This window comes from Theobroma cacao, chromosome 7 (genome assembly GCF_053813885.1).
Source record: "Theobroma cacao isolate CCN51 chromosome 7, ASM5381388v1, whole genome shotgun sequence".
Lineage (NCBI taxonomy): Eukaryota > Viridiplantae > Streptophyta > Magnoliopsida > Malvales > Malvaceae > Theobroma > Theobroma cacao.
This window is the reverse complement of record NC_142645.1, coordinates 37020576-37044480: the sequence shown is the minus strand read 5'-3', so window position 1 is coordinate 37044480 and position 23905 is coordinate 37020576. Positions and strand designations below refer to the sequence as shown.

General features: G+C 33.8%; 1 protein-coding gene across 2 annotated transcripts; it reads left to right on the top strand.

The window, feature by feature from the left end:
* The first annotated feature begins 1671 nt into the window (after positions 1-1671).
* Positions 1672-23634, top strand: ALDH5F1 (aldehyde dehydrogenase 5F1). Of its 2 annotated transcripts, XM_018124557.2 has the most exons (21): positions 1672-1864; positions 1988-2086; positions 2188-2287; positions 3040-3088; positions 3500-3587; positions 3693-3803; positions 4923-4985; positions 5071-5181; positions 12738-12803; positions 12933-13010; positions 13105-13182; positions 15155-15221; positions 18407-18492; positions 18796-18828; positions 18940-18972; positions 20204-20304; positions 22459-22544; positions 22784-22890; positions 22968-23045; positions 23159-23205; positions 23305-23634. In XM_018124557.2, exons 1-20 carry the CDS (start codon positions 1784-1786, stop codon positions 23195-23197), a joined length of 1554 nt encoding a protein of 517 aa, XP_017980046.2. In that variant the 5' UTR covers positions 1672-1783; the 3' UTR covers positions 23198-23205; positions 23305-23634. The 2 variants fall into 2 exon arrangements, with proteins under 2 accessions (XP_017980046.2, XP_017980045.2); XM_018124556.2 differs by having other exon boundaries at positions 23159-23634.
* Positions 23635-23905: the final 271 nt, after the last annotated feature.

Below are 23905 nucleotides of genomic sequence, written 5' to 3'. Positions count from 1 at the left end.
AAATTTTAAAAAGTATATTAACTAAATTCATCAATTATTTCTTTCATGAAAATGAATGGAATGTGGATAAACTTAAAGCTTTATTACTAGCTATTATTATTAATGAGATCTTGAAGGTTCCTATTAGCTGTACCTAGGAGGATTTGGCATATTGGGCCCTAACGCCAAATGGAGAATTCACTACCAAGAGTGCATGGGAACTACTTCGCCAAAGACAACCTATTCATCCATTGGGTAAGTTTATTTGGCACATGAGCATCCCACTAACTGTTTCCTTTTTCTTATGATGTTTGGTGCATAATTAGATTCCTGTGGAGTTACGGATGAAATCAAAAGGCTTCCAATGAGCATCAAAGTGTTTGTGTTGCCGGTCGGAGGAAATGATTATGCATGTACTATGGGAAGGTCCAATTGCACAATAGAGTTGAAATTATTTTGCAAAATTCTTTCAAATCTATGTTAACAATCCTAGAAATGTTATGCAAATATTTTACTCTTGGTATTATTCTGGGGATTATACTAAACCTAGTCATTTTCGAGTATTATTACCTTTGCTGATTTCTTGGTTTCTTTGGGTTGAAAGAAATGATGCAAAGCATAAGGGAATGGGAATGTATCTTGATAGAGTAATTTGGTGGATTATGAAAATGTTACGATAGTTGTTTCAAGGTAATTTATTACGTCAATGGCAATGGAAAGGAGATCTTGATATTGCTACACATTGGGGTTTCTAGTTTGACAGGAAGAGCCACGATCCACCAAAAATTATTTACTGGTATCGACCATTGATAAGTGAGTGTAAGTTGAATGTCGATGGTAGTTCCAAAGATTGTCTTTCAGAATGCTGCTAGTGGAGGAATTCTTTAAGACCACACAGGTACTACAATTTTTGGCTTTTCGAAAAATTTTGAACCTTATAATTCATTACAAGCAGAATTAATGGCATTATATCGAGGTTTACTTTTATGTATAGAGTAAAATGTATCTAGAGCTTGGATTGAAATGGCTACAAAAGTGGTTGTACAAATGATACATGAAGGACATAAACGTTCCTCTTAGACTAGATATTTGCTGGCTTCCATTTGAAAATGCTTGAGTTGTATTTCTTTTCGGATTTCAGACATTCATAGAGAAGGGAACCAAGTTACAGATCATCTCTCCAATAAGGGGTATATACACAGAACTGCATGTATTTTCACAAGCCGAAGGTGAGCTCAAAGGAATTCTTAGATTAAACAAATTAAATTTACCTTATATTTGCTTTAAATGAATGTAAAAGAGTAATACTCTTAATTTACAGTTTTAACTTTTTCATAGAATCTTGTACTAAAGTAATATTACTTTCCATATGCATTCTGAAAAACTATGCATGGGAAGTACTATCTTTACTAGGTGCATTTTTTTTATTTTTAATCATAGTTTTCATGTAATTTTAGAAATATGATTTAGGTTTCCCTCTTTTTGTATTTTTATTTTTAATTAATATAATTTAATAGAGTAGTTGGATAGTGCGAGAACTTCCGGCATTAAAAAAAAAAAATTCATTAATTTAAAAGGGGTCCATACTATAGATAGTATAGGACCTATTTTGACCAAAACAAAAAGTCAAAGTTGTACAAAGCAAAGAACAAATCCATTTAGAAAATCTTGGAAGGCTCCCAACCTCACATCTGCTTAATTATATCCTACCGTTTGATGGTCTTCATTCTATGCTCTGACCTTTTTTCTCTCCAGAGTGTGGTGTTGTAACTGTAACTGTAACTGTACCTCAGAGCAGCAGAGAATGACGGTAGCTCGCTTGGCACGTTGCAAGATTCTCCCCTCACATTTGCCTCGCATTCACCTCCCCTCTGCCCATCGCCAGGTCTTGTCTATAACTCTTCACTTGGCTCCACCACTTGAATCAATCTTCTCTCAAAACTGTAATTCAAAATCCTTTTGTAGTTTATCGAATAGGTTTTTGATTAGATCTTATTGTTTTCATCAGATGAGTATTGCCGCTGGGCTTAAAAATTCTAGTATATTCCGAAGCCAGGGTCTAATAGGAGGAAAATGGATCGGCGCCCATGATGGCAAAACTATTCAGGTCTTTCTTTGACATAGATTTTCCGGTTTAAAGTTTCCGCTTTCAAGTTCGAATTTCTTTTGCTTACCTTGCGCTTAAATTTGCGTTTGGTGTCATGGCAGGTTAACAATCCTGCAACTGGGGAAATTATAGCAGATGTTCCCTTCATGGGTAGACGGGAGACAAACGATGCTATTTCTTCTGCATATAATGCCTTCAATTGTACCAAACACTTCCAATTGCACTTCTCTCCATTTCAATCTGACTTATTTCATGTTCTTTGATTTGGGTTTTCCATTAAACTTCTGCTTGTCGCATGATATTCAAGAATCAATATGATTTCACAATTTTCGTTACACTGTTGCTCTTGTTTTAGTTGTTTAAGGTTGACATCCCCGCTGCAGTTTGAGTGTTACTGGATATGATTATATACTTCTTGTTCCTTGTAGTCACTGGATCATGTGCTTATGACATTATAGGCTCTTTTTTACCTGTTACTTTTGCTATTTAATTTCAGAAGCAGAGATGAAAAAGTGTGCTTGGATACCAAAGCATAAAAAGAATTGAGAATTTAACTTTTCTGATAATAAAATGTTTGATGTTATGTTAATGTGGAACAATCATGGCGCTCTAGCATCCGACTTGGTGGTCAGTGCATGTATTCCCTACTTGTAGAGCTGAATATTACTCTCCCCCTCCCCAAATCAAATACAAACACACACACAGACACATAGATATATGGAGCAATTATGTTTCAATGTGTGTTATATTTTAGCTTAAATAACAAAATGTGTGATATTAAGGGGGCCTTACTTTGATGGTGAGATATAGTATGTGTAGGTATAGATGTTATTATGTATACTTTTGGACTGTGGTTGTTACTGGTCGGTAGCTTTGACATACTGAATTTCAAAGTTTACTTGGGTTTGAAATCTAGTTTAATTGACGATCCTTATTTTGTTTTTTGGCCATAGCTTGGAGTAAGCAAACTGCTGCTGAGAGGAGCAAATGTCTTAGAAAATGGTATTACCTTTGCCCTATGATCTCGTTATATTATACATTTGTATTGAATTTGAAATAGTCATCCATTTGAAAAGAACTTTGCTTTTTGCCTGATTTAACTTGAGATATTTTTGTTAAATGATTCTAGCTGAAGGACCTTGAAATATAAGTTTTGCGACATTGAAAGATGTATTTTGTAGCAAAGTTTGGGATTTGCTGTCTCCTGCTTTTAAATCAAAATGGTCCAGACCAGCAGTGTATATTGTAGCATGGAAATTTAACCGCTTATCTTTTTTGAATGGCTAATAACCAAAATTTAGTCCATTGGTTAGACTGACTATTAATGCTCCGTGTATGGACTTGCTTAATTAAATCTTTATTAAAGGTTTTTAGATATCAAATAAATCATTTTTTTTTACATGTATTTAAAAGGTATGATCTTATAATGTCCCACAAGGAAGAGCTTGGGCAACTAATAACTTTAGAGCAAGGAAAACCTTTAAAAGAAGCCCTGGGTGAGGTATCCATTTAAAACTTTTGCGTTATTAAATTTAAGGAACTGGCTTTGACTGTGTAGCCGTTAGTTGTTCATCTGTCATGTCTGATGCTAAGACTCAAATAATAGGTTAGTTATGGGGCCAGTTTTATTGAATTCTTTGCGGAGGAGGCCAAACGGGTGTATGGAGATATAATTCCAGCTACTCTAGCTGATCGTCGTTTGTTTGTTCTAAAGCAGGTGAGAATAAATTTTTCTTTGTTGTTTAAGTCCTGTATAACTGCCAGTCTGCCAGGTGCGAATTAACTATTTCTTCCAATACGTAAACGTTGATTAGCATACAAATTTTAAATAATTTCCTCTTGATTTATGATTTAGTATTCTTTTCTAACAGAAATCTAATATGTTCACCAAAATTTAAGGGGAAAACCTTGTTTAGATGACTGTTAACAATGCTGGTTTACTTCATGCAATGTTGTTGCATCTGTAAAAGAAGAATATAAAATATTATTGATGATGACCTTTTAGTATTTAGAGGGAAAAAAAACAGCATATAAGAAAAAAAGGATGAAAAAGATAAACATGATATGGGGGAAGTTAAATGAATTCCTCTATCCAAAAATTCCTTTATATCCATGAAATCAATCTAGACTTCTCATAGTTTGCATGGCATTTGGTGTCATATGGGTATGAATTGGATGATCATTTTGGGAGAATAACCGTGTGTAATTGAAATCCACATGTCAGTCAACCACAAATATCTGTTGTCCAAGAGTGCTGACCCTGTTTGTCAATCTCTCTCAATAATTTTAAGCTGCTGTGCATTCAACTGAACACAAATGTGACCTCCTAACCATGGGTGGTATCTTGATTCTGCCCAAACCACAAGGGAAGGGCACCTTCCCTCATGATAGTTATGTAATAAATAGACAATTGTTGATAACACTTACATCCTGCAAAGGAAGGTATTATGAATTAATGAATTAATAAGATCCCTTTTTCACCAGCCTTCTCTTCATGAACATGATGCAATTATCAAATTGATACAAATACCTCCAATATCCAAAAGTTTGATTAGTTCTAAATAGTAATTCTTGGCAATAAGTTTGATAGGTAAATAGACGGGAAATTCACAAATGAGAATGACTTCCGGCTGTTTTAGTATCTGTTCAAGCTGGCTTATTGTGCCAATGCACTAGACAGCTCTAGATTGAGTTATTATCGTGACAAGGGTTTTGACAAGGCTTGCATTTCTTAGTGCCAATACATTTCTTAGTGCTGGGTGCTGACAGTTATTTTGAGATTTCTTCTATTTTTTACTTCCCAGCAGTATTGCCTTTTTTAATATCCTTTTGGCAGCCTGTTGGTGTTGTTGGTGCAATTACACCCTGGAACTTTCCCTTAGCAATGATCACTAGAAAGGTGGGTGCTCTATATAGGAGTTTTAGTCTTATTATTTTCCCAGGCTGCTTAATAACTAAGATGTTCCTTTTCATGGCTGTATCAGGTTGGCCCTGCCCTTGCTTGTGGCTGTACAGTGGTTGTAAAACCATCTGAACTTACTCCCCTCACAGCTTTAGCAGCAGCTGAACTTGCCCTTCAAGCAGGAATTCCACCGGTAATTCTTTATTTATTTAGTAATTTTGACAAGGTTTTATCATTCATTAGCTCACATTACAATGTGTTAGCATGTAATGATAATTGGAAAGCTTGTTCTAGAAACCAATTGTGATGATTAGTTAATGACTGATATATTTAGCTTTATTTACAAGCTGGAGATGGAATTGCACATATATAGTTACACATATACATGCATGAATACATACTACATACATATTTTATGTGAGTCTATATGTCTAGTGTCTTGTTATGTGATAATAACATTGACTTTAGAAGCCAAGTTCTGACTTCTCATTATCTTATCCAAGAATTAAGATGTAAAGTGATCTGGTGAGATCTTGCATGCATAGACATGCACTTTTAGGGCATCTATCATTGGTTATTTTTTTACATTTATTATTTTGTTAAAGTAGGGAGTCTGTTTAATGACTTAGTGCATGTTTGGCCTAATTTTTTTTCAGCTTATCTACCTCTTAAAAGCAAAAGCCAGGCCAAACATGATCTTTTAAGAAGCTTTTAAAAAAAAAGTAGCTTTTTTTTAAGAACAAAATTTTTAAAAAAAGAGCTTAAAAAAAAGCTTCAAGGAGGAGCTTTTTCTTCTCTTCTTTTAAAAATATAAGAAAACTTTTATTTTTGTTTCAAAAATATTCTCATTTGTTAAAAATAATTACAATATTACCTTCTCAAAAAAAAGAAATACCTTTTATGATAATTTTAACAAAAATTATAACTTATAAAAAAAAATTTACCAAATAACTTTAACTTAATTTTAAAAGCCATTATTTTTCATAAGAACTTCATAATAGTTTTTAAGTTAGAAAAAAGCCAGGCCAAACAGGCACTTATTGATATAGAAAAAGGAGATGATTGGAAGAAGAAAACAAAGTTTAGAGAGAAAACTGGAGAGGGGTGTAGAAACAGAGGAAATTGGGGAAGAGATAGATGCATTAAAGAGAGTAAACCAGAACAACTCAATAGGAGGGGAAATCTCAAACACGATATTCTGAAATTTTAATAATTCATTGGTTGGAATGAACTAAAAATTGAAATAACATAGTTCTTTTGTTATGACTAAACCCTAAACTGTAAAAAAATGCAAAATACAGAATAAAATTCTAATGCATTGATAGTGTAACATCCTGTATTTTGGTTTAGCAGCCAATAAGACCCTATTGATGAGACGAAGGGTCACTTGACGTAATTTAAGTGCCAAAAAGCGGTGACGGGTGAAAAGAATATTTGAAATAAAATAATATTTTATAAATAAAACAATATTAAAATATTAAATATTTTATTTATTATTGAAAATAGTCATAAAGGTATATGACTAATTTAAGTGGAGGAGAAAAAGTAAGGATTTTAAAGAAAAACGATGTTAGTGGGGTCCGTGTGCTTTTATTAAATTAAGCTAGCACGGGTAAATATATATTTAAATATTATGGTGATACCGTGTAGTGCGAATTTTATATTTTGGTTGTACACGTGTAAAAGAAGAAAAAGAGAAGGAAATTGGAGTTTAAGAAATGTTGGAAGAACTCAATTGTAAAGGACGAAAGTTGGATGGTTACACGGTAAATAAAGAATAGTTTAAGGATTTATGTGTAAATTTTAACATTTGGACTAAAAAGAAAAATTTTCTAACCAAGGAAAGTTAGATTATGTAGAATATGAGATATACATGTGATTTGAATGGGTTAAAGAATGATTAAATAAAATATGGAGTAAATCTAGTGCATAGAATAAAAAAAATCAAAAATCAAGGAAAAAGAATGGAAATGCAAATGGCGGTTGGAAAAATTTTAAACGGTTTAACTTTACAATTTTACCACATAAAGTACAAGGAAGAAAAGTAAAAAAGCCATCAAGTCTTGGGTAAGCCACCCATGCAAAGAAAGTGAAGAAAAAAGAAAAAAAATCAATGAAGAAGAAAGTCAAGGAAGGTGGTGGGTGAAGGTTCAAGGCATTGCTAACTTGCAATTTTAATATGTAAGAAATAAGAAAATATCAATAATAGCCAATCTTTGTCAAGCCGGCTATGAATGAAGGAAAGGAAGAAAATTTAAGTGGTAGGCATTTGGGAGAATCCACCACATCAAAAGAACGATAAATATCTTTGCTTTGAGATAAAAATCGCATTTTGGTTAGTAAAAGAGATAAGATTGGCTTGAAAGAAAGGAAAAAAGAAATAAAAAAGAATGGAGAAGGGAAGAGAAAGGATAAAAAATTGTTAATCCAATGGATATATATTTGTTAAAAGATAAAAAATTGTTAATCCAATGGATATATATTTGCTAAAGACTTTGTGGTTGTGTAATGAATTTTAAATGTGACGTTAAATTGTGGAAGTTTAATGACATTGGGAAATTATCATCTGGAAATGAAGTGAACGATAGTATCATTATCATTAGTCGATCACATACGTAAAAGCATATTCGATTTAATTATCAAGAATCTCAATTTAGACTTGTTCGAGATTTGGTGGGTTTACTTGCAAGTCTCGAACACCAATAACGATCAGGATAGAGGTCGTTACAAACTTGTTATCAGAGCCTTAGTACCACTTGATTAACAATTTTTTTTCCTTTCCTTTTTCTTCTCCTTTCTTCTATCTTTTTTTCTTTCAAGTTGATCTTATCTCTTTTACTATCCAAGATTCGGTTTTTATCTCAAGGTAAAGATATTTGTCGTTCTTTTGGTATGGTGGATTCTCTCAAATGTCCACCACTTAAATTTTCTTCATTTTCTTCATTCATAGCGGCTTGACAAAGATTGGTTATTGTTGGTATTTTTTTATTTCTTACATGTGGTTAAATTGTAAGTTAGCAATGTCTTAAACCTTCAGCTGCCATCTTCCTTGACTTTTCTTTTTCATTGATTTCTTTTCTTTTCTCTTTACTTTCTTTGCATGGGTGGCTTGCCCAAGACTTAATGATTTTTTGACTTTTCTTCTTTCTACTTTATGAGGTAAAATTACAAAGCTAAAGCCTTTAAAATCTTTCCAACCGTCACTTGCATTTTTGTTTTTTTTTTTTTTTAATTTTTAATTTTTTATTTCATGCACTAGATTTACTTCATATTTTATTTAGTCATTCTTTGACCCATTCAAATCACATGTATATCTCACATTCTAGATAATCTAACTTTCCTTGGTTAGGAAATTTCACTTTTTATTATAAATATTAAAATTTGCACATAAATCCTTAAACTAGTTTTTATTTACCGTGTGACCCTCCAACTTTCGTCCTTTACAATTGAGTTCTTTTAATATTTTTAAATTTTAATTTCTTTCTATTTTCCTTCATTTACATGTGCACAACTAAAATATAAAGTTCGCATTATACCGCAGTATCATCATAGTATTTAAACATATATTTACCCACGTTAGCTTTATTTAATAAAAGCACGTGGGTTCCACTAATATCGTTTTTCTTCAAAATTCTTCCGTACTTCTTCTTTCCCATTTAAATTAGTCATATAATTCTCATTTCTGATTATTTTTAATAATAAATAAAATATTAATATTTTAATATTATTTTATTCATAAAATATTATTTTATTTAAAATATTCTTTTTATCCATCGCCGCTTTGGTACTTAAATTACGTCAAGTGACCCTTCATCTCATCGATAAGGTCTTATTGGTAGCTAAACGAGGGTACGGGGTGTTACAATCTCCCCCACTTAAGATAAATTTATCCTCGAATTTAAATATAGTGGGTTGGCAAGGCATACCATATTCTTGAAAAAAGGTGTGGGTACTCCTTTTGCATTTCCTTTTCGAGTTCCCAAGTTGCTTTCTCCACTGACCGGTTTTGTCATAAAACTTTTACTTAGGCAACTTAGAGCGCAGTTGCTTTACTTGACGATCTAGTATCACCACTGATTGGTCTTCGAAAGTTAATCTTTCATCCAATTGAACCCAATCATAACGTATAACATGTGTTGGATCCTTATCGTACTTCTTTAACATAGACACATGAAATGTGAGATTCACTCAAGCTAGCTTTATTGGTAAAACTAGTCAATACGCTATTGACCTAATTCGTTCTAGTGTCTCGAAAGGTGCAATATATCTTGGACTCAATTTTTCTTTCTTCCCAAATCTTTTACTTCGTTTTAGGGGAGATACTTTTAGAAACACAAAATCTCCTTCTTGGAACTCCAGAGGACGGCGTCTATTGTCTGCATAAGACTTTTGTCTACTTTGTGCTGATTTCAGACGATCCCTCATCATACTCACCACATCAATTGGTTGTTGCACCAAATCGGGACCTAATAATTTCCCTTCTCCCACTTTGAACCATCCAATGGGTGGTCTGCACTTTCGTCAGTATAATGCTTCAAAAGGAGTCAATCCAATATTAGCTTGGTAGCTATTATTATATGCAAATTTCCATCAAAGATAATTGTTGATTCCATGTGGTTTCCAAATCTAATACTATTGACCTTAGCATGTCTTCAAGCATTTGTATCACGCTCTGATTGATAATCTGTTTGAGGATGATATGCAGTACTGAAGTTTAAACGAGTGCCTTAAGCTCCATGTAAACTTCTCCAAAACTTATTAGTAAACTATGGTCCTCGATCAAACACTATAGTCACGAGGACTCCATGCAATCGTACAATACAATTAATATAAAATTGGGCATATTTAGCTGATCCGTAGCTAGTCTTGACCGAAATGAAGTGAGCAGATTTGGTCAATTGATCCACTATTACTCATATCAAATCATATCTCCTTCTGACATGGGGCAACCCAGTCACGAAATCTATAGCTACATGTTCCCATTTTCATTCGTGAATCCACGTTCGGCTTACTGGGGTGGTACTGAATGGTCCAATCATAATCCTTGAGCAATTCAGTAGCACCCCGGTAAGGTGAACGTTGCAGCTGATGGATTTCGTGACTGGGTTGATCTGTGTCAGAGAGGGATATGATTCGATTTGGATAATAGTAGATCGATTGACAAAATTTGCTCACTTCATACAGGTAACCTAAATATGCTTAAGTTTATATTGATTGTATTGTACGATTGCATGGAGTCCTCGTGACCATAGTGTCTGATCGAGGGCAATACTGGATCGTCAAGTGAAGCAACTGCGCTCTAAGAAAGTTGCCTCAATAAAAGTCTTGTGGAATAATCGGTTAGTGGAGGAAGCAACTTGGGAACCCGAAGAGGAAATGCGAAAAGAGTACTCACACCTTTTTTCAAGAATAAGGTATGCCTTGCCAACCCACTTTATTTAAATCCGAGGACGAATTTATCTTAAGTGAGAGAGATTGTAACACCTTGTACCCTCATTTAGCAGCCAATAAGACCCTATCGATAAGACAAAGGGTCACTTGAGGTAATTTAAGTACCGAAGAGCGGTGACCGGCGAAAAAAATATTTTAAAATAAAATAATATTTTATGAATAAAATAATATTAAAATATTAATATTTTATTTATTATTGACAATAGTCAGAAAGGAAGGATTTTGAAGAAAAACGTTAGTGAGACTTGCGTGCTTTTATTAAATAAAACTAACGTGGGTAAATATATATTTAAATATTATAGTGATATCGTAGTGTAGTGCGAACTTTATATTTTGGTTGTACACGTGTAAAAGAAAGAAAATATAAAGAAATTGAAGTTTAAGAACTATTGGAAGGACCCAATTGTAAAAAACGAAATTTGGAGCGTCACACGGTAAATAAAGAATAGTTTAAGGATTTATGTGGAAATTTTAATATTTGGAGTAAAAAGAAAAATTTCCTAACCAAGGAAAGTTAGATTATGTAGAATATGTGATATACATGTGATTTGAATGAGTTAAAGAGTGACTAAATAAAATATGAAGTAAATTTAGTGTATGGAATAAAAAAATAAAAAATCAAGCAAAAAGATTGGAAATGCAAGTGGCTGCTGGAAAGATTTTAAAGGCTTTAGCTTTGTAATTTTACTGCATAAAATACAAGAAAAAGAAGTCAAAAAGTCATTAAGTCTTGGGCAAGTCACCCATGCAAAGAAAGTGAGAAAAAAAAAAGAAATTAACGCAGAAGAAAAGTCAATGAAGGTGGCGAGTGAAGGTTTAAGGCATTGCTAACTTGCAATTTTAACTACATGCAAGAAATAAGAAAATGTCAACAATAATCAATCTTTGTCAAGCTGGCTATGAATGAAGAAAAAAAAAAAAATTTAAGTGGTGGGCATTTGGAAGAATCCACCACACCAAAAGAATGACAAATATCTTTGTCTTGAGATAAAAACCGCATATTGGATAGTAAAAGAGATAAGATTGGCTTGAAAGGAAGGAAGAAAGAAAGAAAAGAAAAAAAGAAGAAAGGAGAAGGGAAAGGAAAGGTAAAATAATTGTTAATCTAGTGGATATATATTTGCTAAAGACTTTGTGGTTGTGTAATGAGCCTTAAGTGTGACGTTAAATTGTGGAAATTTAATGACATTGGGATATTATCATCTGGAAATGAAGTGAATGATAGTATCATCATCATTAGTTGATCACATACGCAAAAGCATATTTGATTTAATTAACAGGAATCTCAATTTAGGCTTATTCGGAATTTGGTGGGTTTATTCTCAAGTCTCGAACGTCGGTAACGATCGGGATAAAGGTTGTTACAGACAGTTAGAAACTTAGCGAAACAGTATATATTAAGAAACCTAAAGCTTCAAAATCTTATGTTTGTATAAAAATTACAATTAAGCTCACAAAGTTAAATGTTTTTGTTCGAAAGGCCTCATAAAATAAAATTAAATGTTCACAAAATAAAATCTTAATTTCAGGCAATTCCTTTCATTCTGCATCACTTCTAAATTGCTAATCAGTAAATTGATTTGTAACTTTATATATAGTTATTTTTGGTGCAATTGATTGTTGGATATAACTTATTCATGCATGTCTTAATCTTTTCTTCACTTCGTACAAAATCGTAGGTGTTGTGTTGTAACCTCTATGCCTCCTAGTTAGCCTTAAAATTTGACTGTCCTCAAATTGTAGTGAATTCTGGCGCAAAAAAGCAAAATATTTGTAGTGAATTGTCATTTGCAGGCTGTCCAAACATGGATATAACTGAAGATGTCATATTCATCAATGCATTACAATGTAGTTATACATTGTAATGCCTTATATGTTCTAGAAAATTTTCATACCAATCCTGCAGCTTGTGCTTTCCTCTTCCTTGGGCCATGTGTTGTATGGTTTTGTTCAATGTTAAAGGAACTGAACTAGTCCCAGCATGACTATGTACTGGCATGACTAGAATCCTCTTTAAATAGTAACACAGCGGAAGGGGGCAAATCAGGCAATACTCATAGCTTGTTTTAATTTGCATCTAAGCTTTTTCAATGCATAAATAAATGACATAAGTTGATAATACTGGTATAGATTCTTGTAATATGATGGAACTACATAGTTTATTTTTTGATTAGATGCACTTGCCAGTCTTGCTTTTATTTCCAAAATAGCATCGGTGTTCCTGCTGAATTACATTTCTTGTTTGTTTATATTGCTTCTTTTTTTCTAGTTGTGGTTTTTTACCTTTTAATCTTGCAGGGTGTTCTGAATGTGGTTATGGGGAATGCTCCTGATATCGGTGATGCTTTACTTGCTAGTCCACAGGTCTTCTACCCTTTAACATGAAATTCAGTCCTTTTGCCACAGTACATCATGATTGATTTCCTTCTGGAAATAAATGGGTGTATAATTGATAGAATGTTTCTTTATTCCTGCTTTTTATTACTTATCCAGGTAAGAAAGATCACATTTACAGGCTCGACAGCGGTTGGGAAGAAGTTGATGGCAGGTGCTGCAGGGACTGTTAAAAGGGTATGGATATTTTATGAAATGGATATATTTGCAAAACCAGTGTGGCTTTGAAAATTATGATGCAGCTGACTGCCTATATTCTGGAATCTTCTAGATATCGCTTGAACTTGGTGGTAATGCCCCATGCATAGTCTTTGATGATGCAGACCTGGATGTTGCAGTGAAAGGAGCGGTATGTTTAGAGTAGTTTTGATGTATATTGGCATCAATTGCATTCTCCTCATCCTAGATTTTTCATGGGTTCCACTCGTAATTGGCTGCGAGTCTGCAGCTACCATTCTGGATGGGGATAGTAGTTTCATGATTTTATATCACTTGATGTCAAGTTTTAAGCATATGATTTATTTTTTGTTCCTTGTACTTTAAAATACCCAGACATCTGTTAGTTGTTTTTTCTTTTCGTATCCTTTTTTCCTTCATGCATTGTCCTCTTTGGTTACTGATTATGAATAGTTGTTGCCTATTCATAGCATGTGGTACCCTTTTTCTTCCTCTCTTCCTTTGAAGCAGGTGGAATTTTAACAAGCTATAGTATCAAACTGGTTATCCATATAAATACTTTTAGATCCTTAATTTTCCTGGGGGTTGTTTTGGAACCTTTCAAGCAGTATTGATCTTATGCATTTGTTGACATGTTGATGTCTGATGCCATGTTCCTAGGTGGTGTAGAACAAATACTTTTATTAGGTGATGTCATGTTAAAAGAAAACTCTATTTTCTAATTTTATGCTTAGAATAGTGTTATTCCAAAAGTTGCAAGGTGGTCCTTCATCATTAGGTTTAACTAAGTTTGTTAATTCCATACTAGATAGTGTCCTAGCCTTTTTTCCTACAATGAATATGGTGATATGATAATTCTTGAAAGTTAGGCTACAGATTTAGTTATATATCTTATATATATATATATATGTATTTTAATTAATTTTTGCTAAGTATCCACTAAAAGATCTTTAAAAATAAATAAAATCAGTAGAAACAATGTGTGAGAATGAGTTATTAATTAATATTTTTGTTATAGGCTGAATAACTTTTATTTTTTGGGGTCTAAAAGAACTAAAACCGAATGGGCTTTAAGGAAACTAAAAATGGGCTTCAGAGCGATTAAAACCAAATGCTATATATATGGACCCATTGAGTTTAAAAATCTACCTAGTCCAAGTTATGTGTCCTATGTTCTTATTTGTTCTTACAAGCTTCCATCTCTTCAAATCCAGCCACTGCCTTTTATTATTTCCTCTCTTGGTCCTCTTCCCTGATATCAGTTCTAAATCAAAATCAAAATTATGGGAGGAAAAAGATTGCGACCATCTCAATACGCTGACCAACCTTTCTTCTCCCCCCTTTTCTTCTATTCCTCTTTCTGAGCTCTCATATCTCCTTGGTCAAGGTGATGTTGCTGTTTTTTGTTCTGCTACAACGGTGTTTATCCTCTTTCATTTCTTCTTTTGTTATGAATTTCACAGGCTGACCTTTATGTCCAAGCCATAACTGAATAAAGAATATTATTTACTTTTTCACCTTATCCAACAGTTTCTAATATGTATCCTGACATCAGAAATGTATCCATGGCCAACATAAATATGACATCAGTATGCGGGGGTTTGTAGCATGTCCATGCTTCATAGTCCAAAATATATATAAAACTTACAATTGAAAGTCACTTGAAAGCCCTTTACTCTCTCTCATAATTTGAAATTTTGGGGTTTAGAAAGGAAAAAAAGAAATGAGCGGTGTAGGAAGTGGAGGACATGGTATTATGGTCTTAAAATACATAAAATAGTTTGTTTTCATGTCTTTTCAAATTAAATTAGTTGTGCACTGGTTGAAACACAATTTCAATTGGTATTAGGTGGAAAGTTGGAATGGAGCTTGCAAAGGAAACCATTGTTCCATTTTCAAGGGTCTGTGAGCCAAATTGCTGCCATTGCCTAGAACTGCAGTTTCTGCAGCTTGAGGATCATATTGGCCCTGTCACTCTGACCAGTTTAAAAGCTAACAAGTTTATGTTCAATTTTCTCAATGCATGAAAATAGGTTGAAAATATGCATTCTACTAACCTGCTTAATGATATGTTTCATTTGATTCTAACCCAAGCATGTACTGTTACCTTTGTTGTATCATTAACAAAACCATGCAATATGCAGCTTGCAGCAAAATTTCGTAATAGCGGACAGACTTGTGTTTGTGCAAACAGAATAATTGTGCAAGAAGGTATGGATGTAAATGCATTCAAGGGAAAACCGTAAGCATTCATTTTATTGTAATATGTTTCCCCATATTGAGAAACTTCAAGTGTATTTGGATCTAGAAAATATTTTCTGTTTTCATTTTTTGAAAACAAATTTTTATCTCTATTTATTAATTTCATGATTAATGAGTTTGCTAAATGAAAACGTAGTAATTTATTTCCACCAAATGAAAATAATAAAAGTATGTTTGGTATCAGCAGTTTTTATTTAGAGAAACAATGACAATAATAAATATAACTTCTGCTAATATTTTCAAAATATAAAAATAGTGAAAATGTAATTATTATTATTATTATATTTTTATTTTTGAAAAAAGTAGCAAATAGCATTGTTTAATTTAGCAAATAACAATGTAAGAGATATGAAATTCTTCACAAGAATTGAACTTGGGCCATTTTTCACGGCTGCTTAGTCAAAACCCCCTTAGTAGAGTGACACGTGCAGTTCATATGATACTATGGTGTACCAGTTCATACATGAGCGTGTTGTGCATTTTGGAGGGAAATTCTAGAGTGAACCTTTGGAGGGAAATTTCTGGAGAGAAAATTCCCTCCCATGTTTGTCTTGTAAAACATAGGGGGCCTTCCTATATATACCCCATTTTATTTGAATACTTGTACATAAGAAATTATAGTGAATGAAATAGAGCTTTACCCTCCAATTTCAATCTTCTGTTTGCCTGCTTGTGAGACTTCAGTCTTGTGCTTGAGTGTAAGTGTGGCTAGTAGGTGTTCTAGGTTGATTTGGGCTCAATGACCAGGCTAAGGTGAGTCCAAAGTCGCATGGGGAGTGGTCTGACAAATGCCACGTGATGGTATTAGAGCTTCAGTTGTGATCAATTTGCAAGCCAGTGGGTTCAATTTGCGATCAGATGCAAGACTGGTCAGCTTGTAAGCTTCGAGTAGAAGATTGAAGTTGGAGAGTAAAGCTCTATCTCATTCACTATGATTTCTTATGTACAAGTATACAAATGAAAGGGGTATATATAGAAAGCTTCCCGAGGAATTCTCTCCAAGGTTTCCGTCCAGAATTTTCCTCCAAAATGCAAGACATGCTCATGTGTGCATTGGTACGTCGTAGTATCTTATGAACTGCACGTGTCACGCTGTTAAGGGGGTTTTGACTGAGTCGCCGTTACATTCTCCCCCACCTAATCAAGCGGCATCCTCATTGCTGCATGGAAGGTATCTATCCGATCCTGAAATTGCCACCAGTCTTTCGCAGACTCCCAACTAGCTTCACTCTCAGGCAATCCCTTCCATTTCACCAGGTGTTGGTGTTGGGGCATGTGGTGGTGTTGTCTAAGCACTCTATCCACAAGCACCTCTTTGACTTTTTTTTCATATGTAGCTCAAACACTCAATGGGGCTCTCCGGCTCACCCCTCTACTAGGGTCCTCATCATCTCCATGATATGGCTTAAGCATATCCACATGGAACACAAGGTGCACCTTAGGCTTCGGTGGCAAGTCTAGCTTGTAAGTCACCTTTCCCACTCATTTAACCACCTAGAATGGCCTCTTGTACATTTGAAACAAGTCCTTGTGTAGGCTTTTCTTCCTCAAAACTAGATAGAGTTTCACCATCACTATGTCCCCCACATCGAAATGAGTGTCCTTCCTATTCTTGTCTGCCCACTTCTTAGCTTTCTTGGTTGCCTTATGGAGACATGCTCTAGCCAACTCACTTTGCTCTTTCCATGCTTGAGCAATCTTGTAGGCAACCAATGCCAGTCTAGTGTAGGCCCCTGTTATGGCACTAAGCATGTGCGGTTGTTGCCCCATCACTATGTTGAATGGACTCTGGCCCATAGAATCATTACGTTCCAATAATTGATCACATGTGCGGTTGTTGCATGCATGAGTGTCTTGCATGTTGGAGGGAAATTCTGAAGGAAAACCTTTGGAGGGAAACTTCTAAAGGGAAACTTTGGACAGAAACTTTTGGAGGGAAAATTCCCTCCCATTTCTGTCTTGTAATACATGGGGGAGCTTCTTATATGTAGCCCATTTCATTTGTATTCTTGTACATAAGAAATCATAGTGAATGAAATAGCACTTTGCTCTCCAACTTCAATATTCTCCTCGTGTGCTTGTGTGAGATTTAAAGTCTTGTGCTTGCGTGTAAGCATGGCTAGTAGGTGTTTTAGGTTAACTTGGGCTCAGTGACCAGGCTAAGGGTGAGTCCAAGGCTGCATGGGGAGGGGTTTGAAGAACCACCATGTGACATTCTTGTGGTTCATAAATTATAAAATGGAAAACAACCATGTACTTATTTTGTCCTTGTTCTCTCTTTTCTCCAAAATGAAAACAACCTTTTTTGTTTTCAAATTTTGGCCCATTTCATTTCCAATTTCTAAAAGTATTTTTTAATATTACCCTCCAAAGATGTTTTCATTGGCCTCTTTATTTTAGATAAAGGATGAAGCGGATCTTGAATTTTGTGTAAATGTGTGCTTAAATCCTACTAACTTTTATCATTAAACTATTATTTAGGTGAAACTAAGGAAATCTGTTAGAATATACCTTGTTTTAAAATAATCAACTAGCTTTTGTTGCAGGTATTAATGGTGTAGGTAACATATTTGTTGGCAATGAGGCTTAAAACATGGGAATAAAAGTTCAATGGCTTGATTGAACAAAATGAAAAATGATCGCTTAACAAGACACTTGAGAAAAGTTTAATGGCGTTTTTACACTTTATCCCGTTCTGTTATTTGAAAATGAAAACAAAAAAATTCACTTTTTGTTGGATCCAAAACATGCTCAGAATCTTTTCTTGTGTTTTTATGGGAATGTAGTTTCTTTAACTTGCTAAAATATGGGTTCTCTCTGTTTCTTTTAAAGTGCTTACTAGTCAAATTTTGTTCCATTTATTTTATTTTTAAGGCTAATTTTACAATTATCTTACAAATAGTGGTGCAGCTCCGAAGGATGGATGATAGTCATGAACTGCAAGAATGCCTAGTGTCGGTGTTGCATTGATTAATAAATGGTCATATTAGTATTAATATTAATAATAATTTTTATTGTGTTTCTGTTTATGCCCATAAAGTCATAGTGGTGAACAATGCATGCCAATTTCATTATTGTATAATTACATTTTAATTGTGCAGTCATTAAATGGATTTATTGAACCTTTTGTTCAGGTATTTATGAGAAGTTTGCCGAGGCTTTTTCAAAAGCTGTCCAGAATCTCCAAGTTGGGGATGGCTTCAGTGAAGGTGTGGTTCAGGTAGTCAGCCTAAGCCATGCATTCTAATTCATATTCTTATTGTTGTTGCTAAATTCTCAACATTTTTTTGTGGCTAGTCTATACATTTGATGTCTCTTAGTCTTCAGTTTAGAAGGATAATCATTGATATAATTATATTGATCCTTTATCATCAAGTACTGTATGGAACTCTTCGTAGTTGTAAATATGTGCAGTTGTGTTGGTGCCACTTCTCAGTTGGTTGGAGCACTTTCTTTAATTAAATTTAACAAGTAAATTTAGCTTAAGGATCATAATTTTGATTTACTGTACTTATCTATGCAGGGTCCACTAATTAATGAAGCTGCAGTGCAAAAGGTTAGCTTTGCTTTCAGTTTTCCACCTCTTATCAACCATCATATCTCTGATTCTTTTGTTTTATGTGAGTTTCTTTACTGTCGTTTACCTTAGGTTTTTTATTTTTCACAGGTTGAATCATATATTCAAGATGCTATATCAAAGGTTTGGTTTTTATTACCTAGCCTGTCAAACTCGATGACTGCCAACTGTCTTAGACAAGTTATAGAATATGTTGTGTTTGACTTATTCTCTGGAGCAATTGTAACATTATATATTGTATTCTAAATTTGCATTGTGAATATGAATGTGTCTATTAACATCTTTAATTGGAAAAAAGCAAAAGCTGGAACATAGGTGGCCAAATGATGCATGGGTGATGTGATGTTTTTGTTTATTGATTTTATTCTTTAGAAGTAAATATGATTAAAATTTTTAACACTGCAAAATCACAAAACATATAAACTTTTTAATTTTTTACACGTTGCAGTTTGGTGCTTGATGAACTCTTAACTAATTATCATAAGATTATTTGTAATATTTATCAATTGATTTTCTGCACTTTCAGTTTCCATTTTAATTCATAGTTGCTTATGGTTTTGCATGCTCATTTCCACTACAGTTGCTTTCTTCTTAATTATTAGTGGAAGTACTTAAACAGCTTAATCTGTCAACTTACAGCTGCCACTTGCCCATGTTAAGGTCACACACCAGAGAACTACAAATTAAAACTAAAAATAATTCCTTTGTGGGAAATTTGGATCATCCCTATCTTTGGATTTAATTAATCTAGAAGATGGTTGTCTAGAGGTATTTCGTTGTCTGAATTGTAGGTTTTGATGTCAAACTCAAAACTTTCGAGAGGCACATTCAGAAGTTTAATGCTTATTGTTTGTGATAATTAACCATTAATAGTGATGTTATATAATTGGACCATATATATATATTGGTAGTGCTATATGATTTATCAGATATATTTTGTTGCTTATTTCTTAGGAATAGACAAGTTAGTGCAGTCCGCTAACAATTGTAATAGGTAGTATCGATTTGCTGATATGAAGTTGAAATGATATGTATGAGACAAGGAGTTGAGGTGATGATTTTAGCATATCAGGAGTCATGAGCAAGGAATGGCAGTGGATTTGTACCTGCTAATATTTGGCTACCCAAACCCACTTATTTTGGTTACCTGCTCAATTTTTTATTAATATTTGAGTTAATAAGAATTAATTTGACTGTCTCCTCACTCCTCCCCCTCATACTGTGCTGCCTTGGGTAATTATTGCTAAGTTTTGTCAATGCCTCAAGTTAGGAGCTGCCTGTGGCAGCCTACATGTTCTTTTTTTGTTAATACATAATTTATCTCATCTCTTATTTTGATCATTGTTTTTTGAAGGGAGCAAAAGTCCTTCTTGGGGGTAAAAGACATAGCCTTGGAATGACTTTCTATGAGCCCACAGTTGTTACTGATGTCAAAAGTGAGATGCTTTTAGCAAGGTACGTCCTCAGATATGCTAACATTTCAGATTGATTACTACAATTGAGATGATTGTGGCTACTTCCATGCTTTTTCTGGAGAGCATTATGGTTTGGTCTGACTGTTGTAAAATGCTTTACCTAATCCATAATATTAACACTAATTTAAACAACATTTTAGGGAGAATTATAATTTGTCCTATTTGTTTTCTTAAAGGAGATGGAAGAATTTTGAAAAAAATTTAACGGTTCTTTACTTCCAATCAAGCAGGAATTTTTGTTAATAATATCCTTATGAATGCCTTCAATTAAAATTAGAGCATGTAAAAAATGTATAACTGTGTGTGTGTGTGTGAAGTGAAATTTTATTAAGCCTTAAAATTTCATTGCAAGAAATCATTTGAGTTCTACTGATTTTATCACCTAACAAGAAAGACAGGAGGTCGTTATAATAGAATCTTCCTTCCATTTCTGCCTTAGCTGAGCTAGAAAAACAAAAAAGCACAGATGCTTCCTTCGATTTGTGTGATCACTTTTCAAGGGGATTTCACTCCAAAATTTAATATTGGCATCTTTTTCTTTTCTTTATTTATTTTGTCTTACCTTCCTGCAGCTCACCTTTCCCTAGTAATGCCCCTCTTTGCCTGGTTTGACAGCCTTAGGCTTTGTTTGGTCTAAGTAAAATTTGAGGGAAAGGAAAACAAAACGATGCCAAATTTTTGGGGCTAACGGCGGTTGCCTCATCTTGTCTCTTCTCCCACCTGCTTGAGTGTCTCTCTGTTGATGCCTTCTTCAATACTCAAAGCTCAAAATTAAGTCAAGTTTTTGGTTTTTGTGGGGTCCACTCTGGTTTTTATTGGCATTTGTGTTCCACTAACTCCGTTTCTTTATTTATTACTTATAAGGAAATAAGCTTTTCTGTATTTGTGAGAATGCTAAGAAAAGGTTTTTCCCTTGCAACCCCTTTTTTAAATTCTAAAATATTAGTCATTCATTTTAAACTTTTCTCCTATTAAGCAATTGGGTAATTGAAGTTTCTTCATTTTTTTTTCTATATCACCAAATTAAATCTCGATCCCTTCTTCATCCAGCATTCTCATATTTGTACAGAGGGTTGGATAAAGATAATCTAAACTCCACCTGCACTTCTTGTCTTGTAGGATTTTTCTTGTAAATAATTGCTTGAAAATAAAATTTTGGGGCTTGTTTTTATATTTAGATAGCCAAACCTAGGCCCTTTTGTCACGTTTTTGTGGCTTTAGTTTGTTACTAAATTAAGCTTTACTATGAGCTAATATTCAATGAACCACAGTATTTTTATCCTTTTGCCACAAAAATGTTGCTAACAACTACTCTTTAGGATTTGGTGTGCAAGAAATTTGTTGACTTCTTAAATTAAATTTCTGGGATTTATCTTGCAGATGATGAGTTCAAAATCACTTTCTTAGTGCTTGTTTTCTCATATTTAGATAGCCAAACCAAGAGCCATATGATTCGCTCTTTTCGGGGCTTAGTTTGTTATTAAAAGTGGGCTATTAGGCTTAAAGATGGGCTAATATAAAGCTTGTAAGAATAACTCCTTAGGAGTTTGGATGCATGAGGATTTGTAGAGTTCTCTTGACTGGGCCATTCCTTGGTTATGTCTAAATTGATTAATACAGTTTAAATGAATAAGTTTGGAGGAGAATGCACCTATTACTTTCAATTAATTTCTTTAAAATATTATAATACTTATAACCATTTTTTTTTAATTTCCATCCTTTCCTTGCTTTTGCCCCTTAGGGTTTTTCTTTTTTGGGAGGACATCAATTGGAAATTACTTCTGAGGGTAAATACTTGGTTAAATTGAAGCATTGGGCTAATCATTATAATATCTTGTGATGGTTGCTTAAAATCAAGTTCCATTCTCAGTACTGGAGTTTTACAGGGATTGCTTCTAAGGAGTTGATATAGTTTACTACATTATAAATGTGGTGAAGGTTTTCAAGTCAATTTGGTGTCTAAGCTACTGTGTTTTTGTGCATATGTATGGGTTCAATATTCAGTTTTATAACAGTAAATTAAATTTCTCATCATGTATATGTAATCATGTTGCAACATCAAAATTTACTGCACGGCTTTGTCTTCATGTATATCTTAGATTTATGAGATATATTTAATTTTGTCTTACCTCAGAGAGGAAGTATTTGGACCTGTGGCACCTCTTTTGCAGTTCAAAACTGAGGAAGAAGCTATCCGCATTGCAAATGACACCAATTCAGGTTCCTTTTTAAGCTCAATTTGTATTTTGATGCATAAGCTAATCCATTGTCTTACTCAATTCATTATCATTATTTTTTGTATGCAATTAGTAAGTCTTAACAACTATCCGTCTAGCAAACCTGATCAAACTATCTTGATAAAACTACTCATTGAAAAATTTATCATGTACTCCCTCTTCTAGGATAATATTATACAGTTTAATTTATTAGAGCACTTGCTTTCTTACACACATGTGCAGGTTTAGCTGCTTACATATTTACAAACAATGTTCAACGTACATGGCGTGTCTTAGAAGCACTCGAATATGGGCTTGTTGGTGTTAACGAAGGAATCATTTCGACTGAGGTGGGTCATATTCACATCTAGTAACAAATAGAAAAGCAGTAGTAGGTTTAAATAATCATTTCTTTCTTTCAATTCAGGTGGCTCCATTTGGTGGTGTCAAACAGTCTGGTCTTGGACGAGAAGGTTCCAAGTATGGGATAGATGAATATCTTGAAGTGAGTATAATCTGATATCACAGTAACTCATTTTTCAGAAAATTTCAAAACTTGCCTCGTGTTGTCCTTGATTTGCTTGTTCCTTTCTTTTACCTTCGCTTTCATGTTTGCAGCTCAAATATGTGTGCTTGGGAGATATGAACAGAAAATGAAGGGCAAGGTATCTTCTTAGATCCTTGGTTATGATAGAAGATTGGAACTGTGAACTGTCAAATATCTTGTAGTTTACAGTGCTAAAGTGTCTGTTTGCTCAATTTAGGTAACCTTTGATGCTGTTAACTAATAGTTGAAAAGTAACTTGATGGAGAGTGTTGTGCAGTCTCAAGCGTTTATAGATAATTTTGTTACCATTACTGCCTAAATAAATGTGAAAGAACCAGTAAACAAAGATTGTTGAAAGATGATTTTCTTACCATTACCGTGTCTAAATAAATGTGAACAAACCGGTAAATGGACGATTATCATGCTTGTTAGTTTGGTAGTAGACTCTTTTTGAAGTACCATTTCAGTTTGTGTGGTGGCATGGATTCTTGTCTCATGGAATCTTCCAACTAGTTACTGATTTATAGAAGCTTCCTGATATATATAATTCTGTACCGTGTGAAAACTCTAGCAGCTAAAATCATTTCCAGCAAAGCGTCCTCGGCCTTTGGCCCAAAGGAAAACTTGTGATTTCTATTGCTTAAACTCGTAAGCCATGAAACGTCGATGCATCGATATGCATAGCTTATCTTCATGGACTGTATATAAAATATCCACTTTTTATTCATATGATAAAATATTCATGGATATATTTGTTGATATTTATAGATATTTTGAAATATTCCTAGCAACAGTTTTGGATTTTCCGGAAAATATCT

Coding starts and splice junctions, on each gene's coding strand:
- ALDH5F1 (XM_018124557.2), top strand. CDS start 1,784: ATGACGGTAGCTCGCTTGGCACGTTGCAAGATTCTCCCCTCACATTTG. Junction 18,973..20,203: donor TTCAAGATGCTATATCAAAG/GTTTGGTTTTTA, acceptor TGTTTTTTGAAG/GGAGCAAAAGTCCTTCTTGG. Junction 23,046..23,158: donor GGATAGATGAATATCTTGAA/GTGAGTATAATC, acceptor TCATGTTTGCAG/CTCAAATATGTGTGCTTGGG.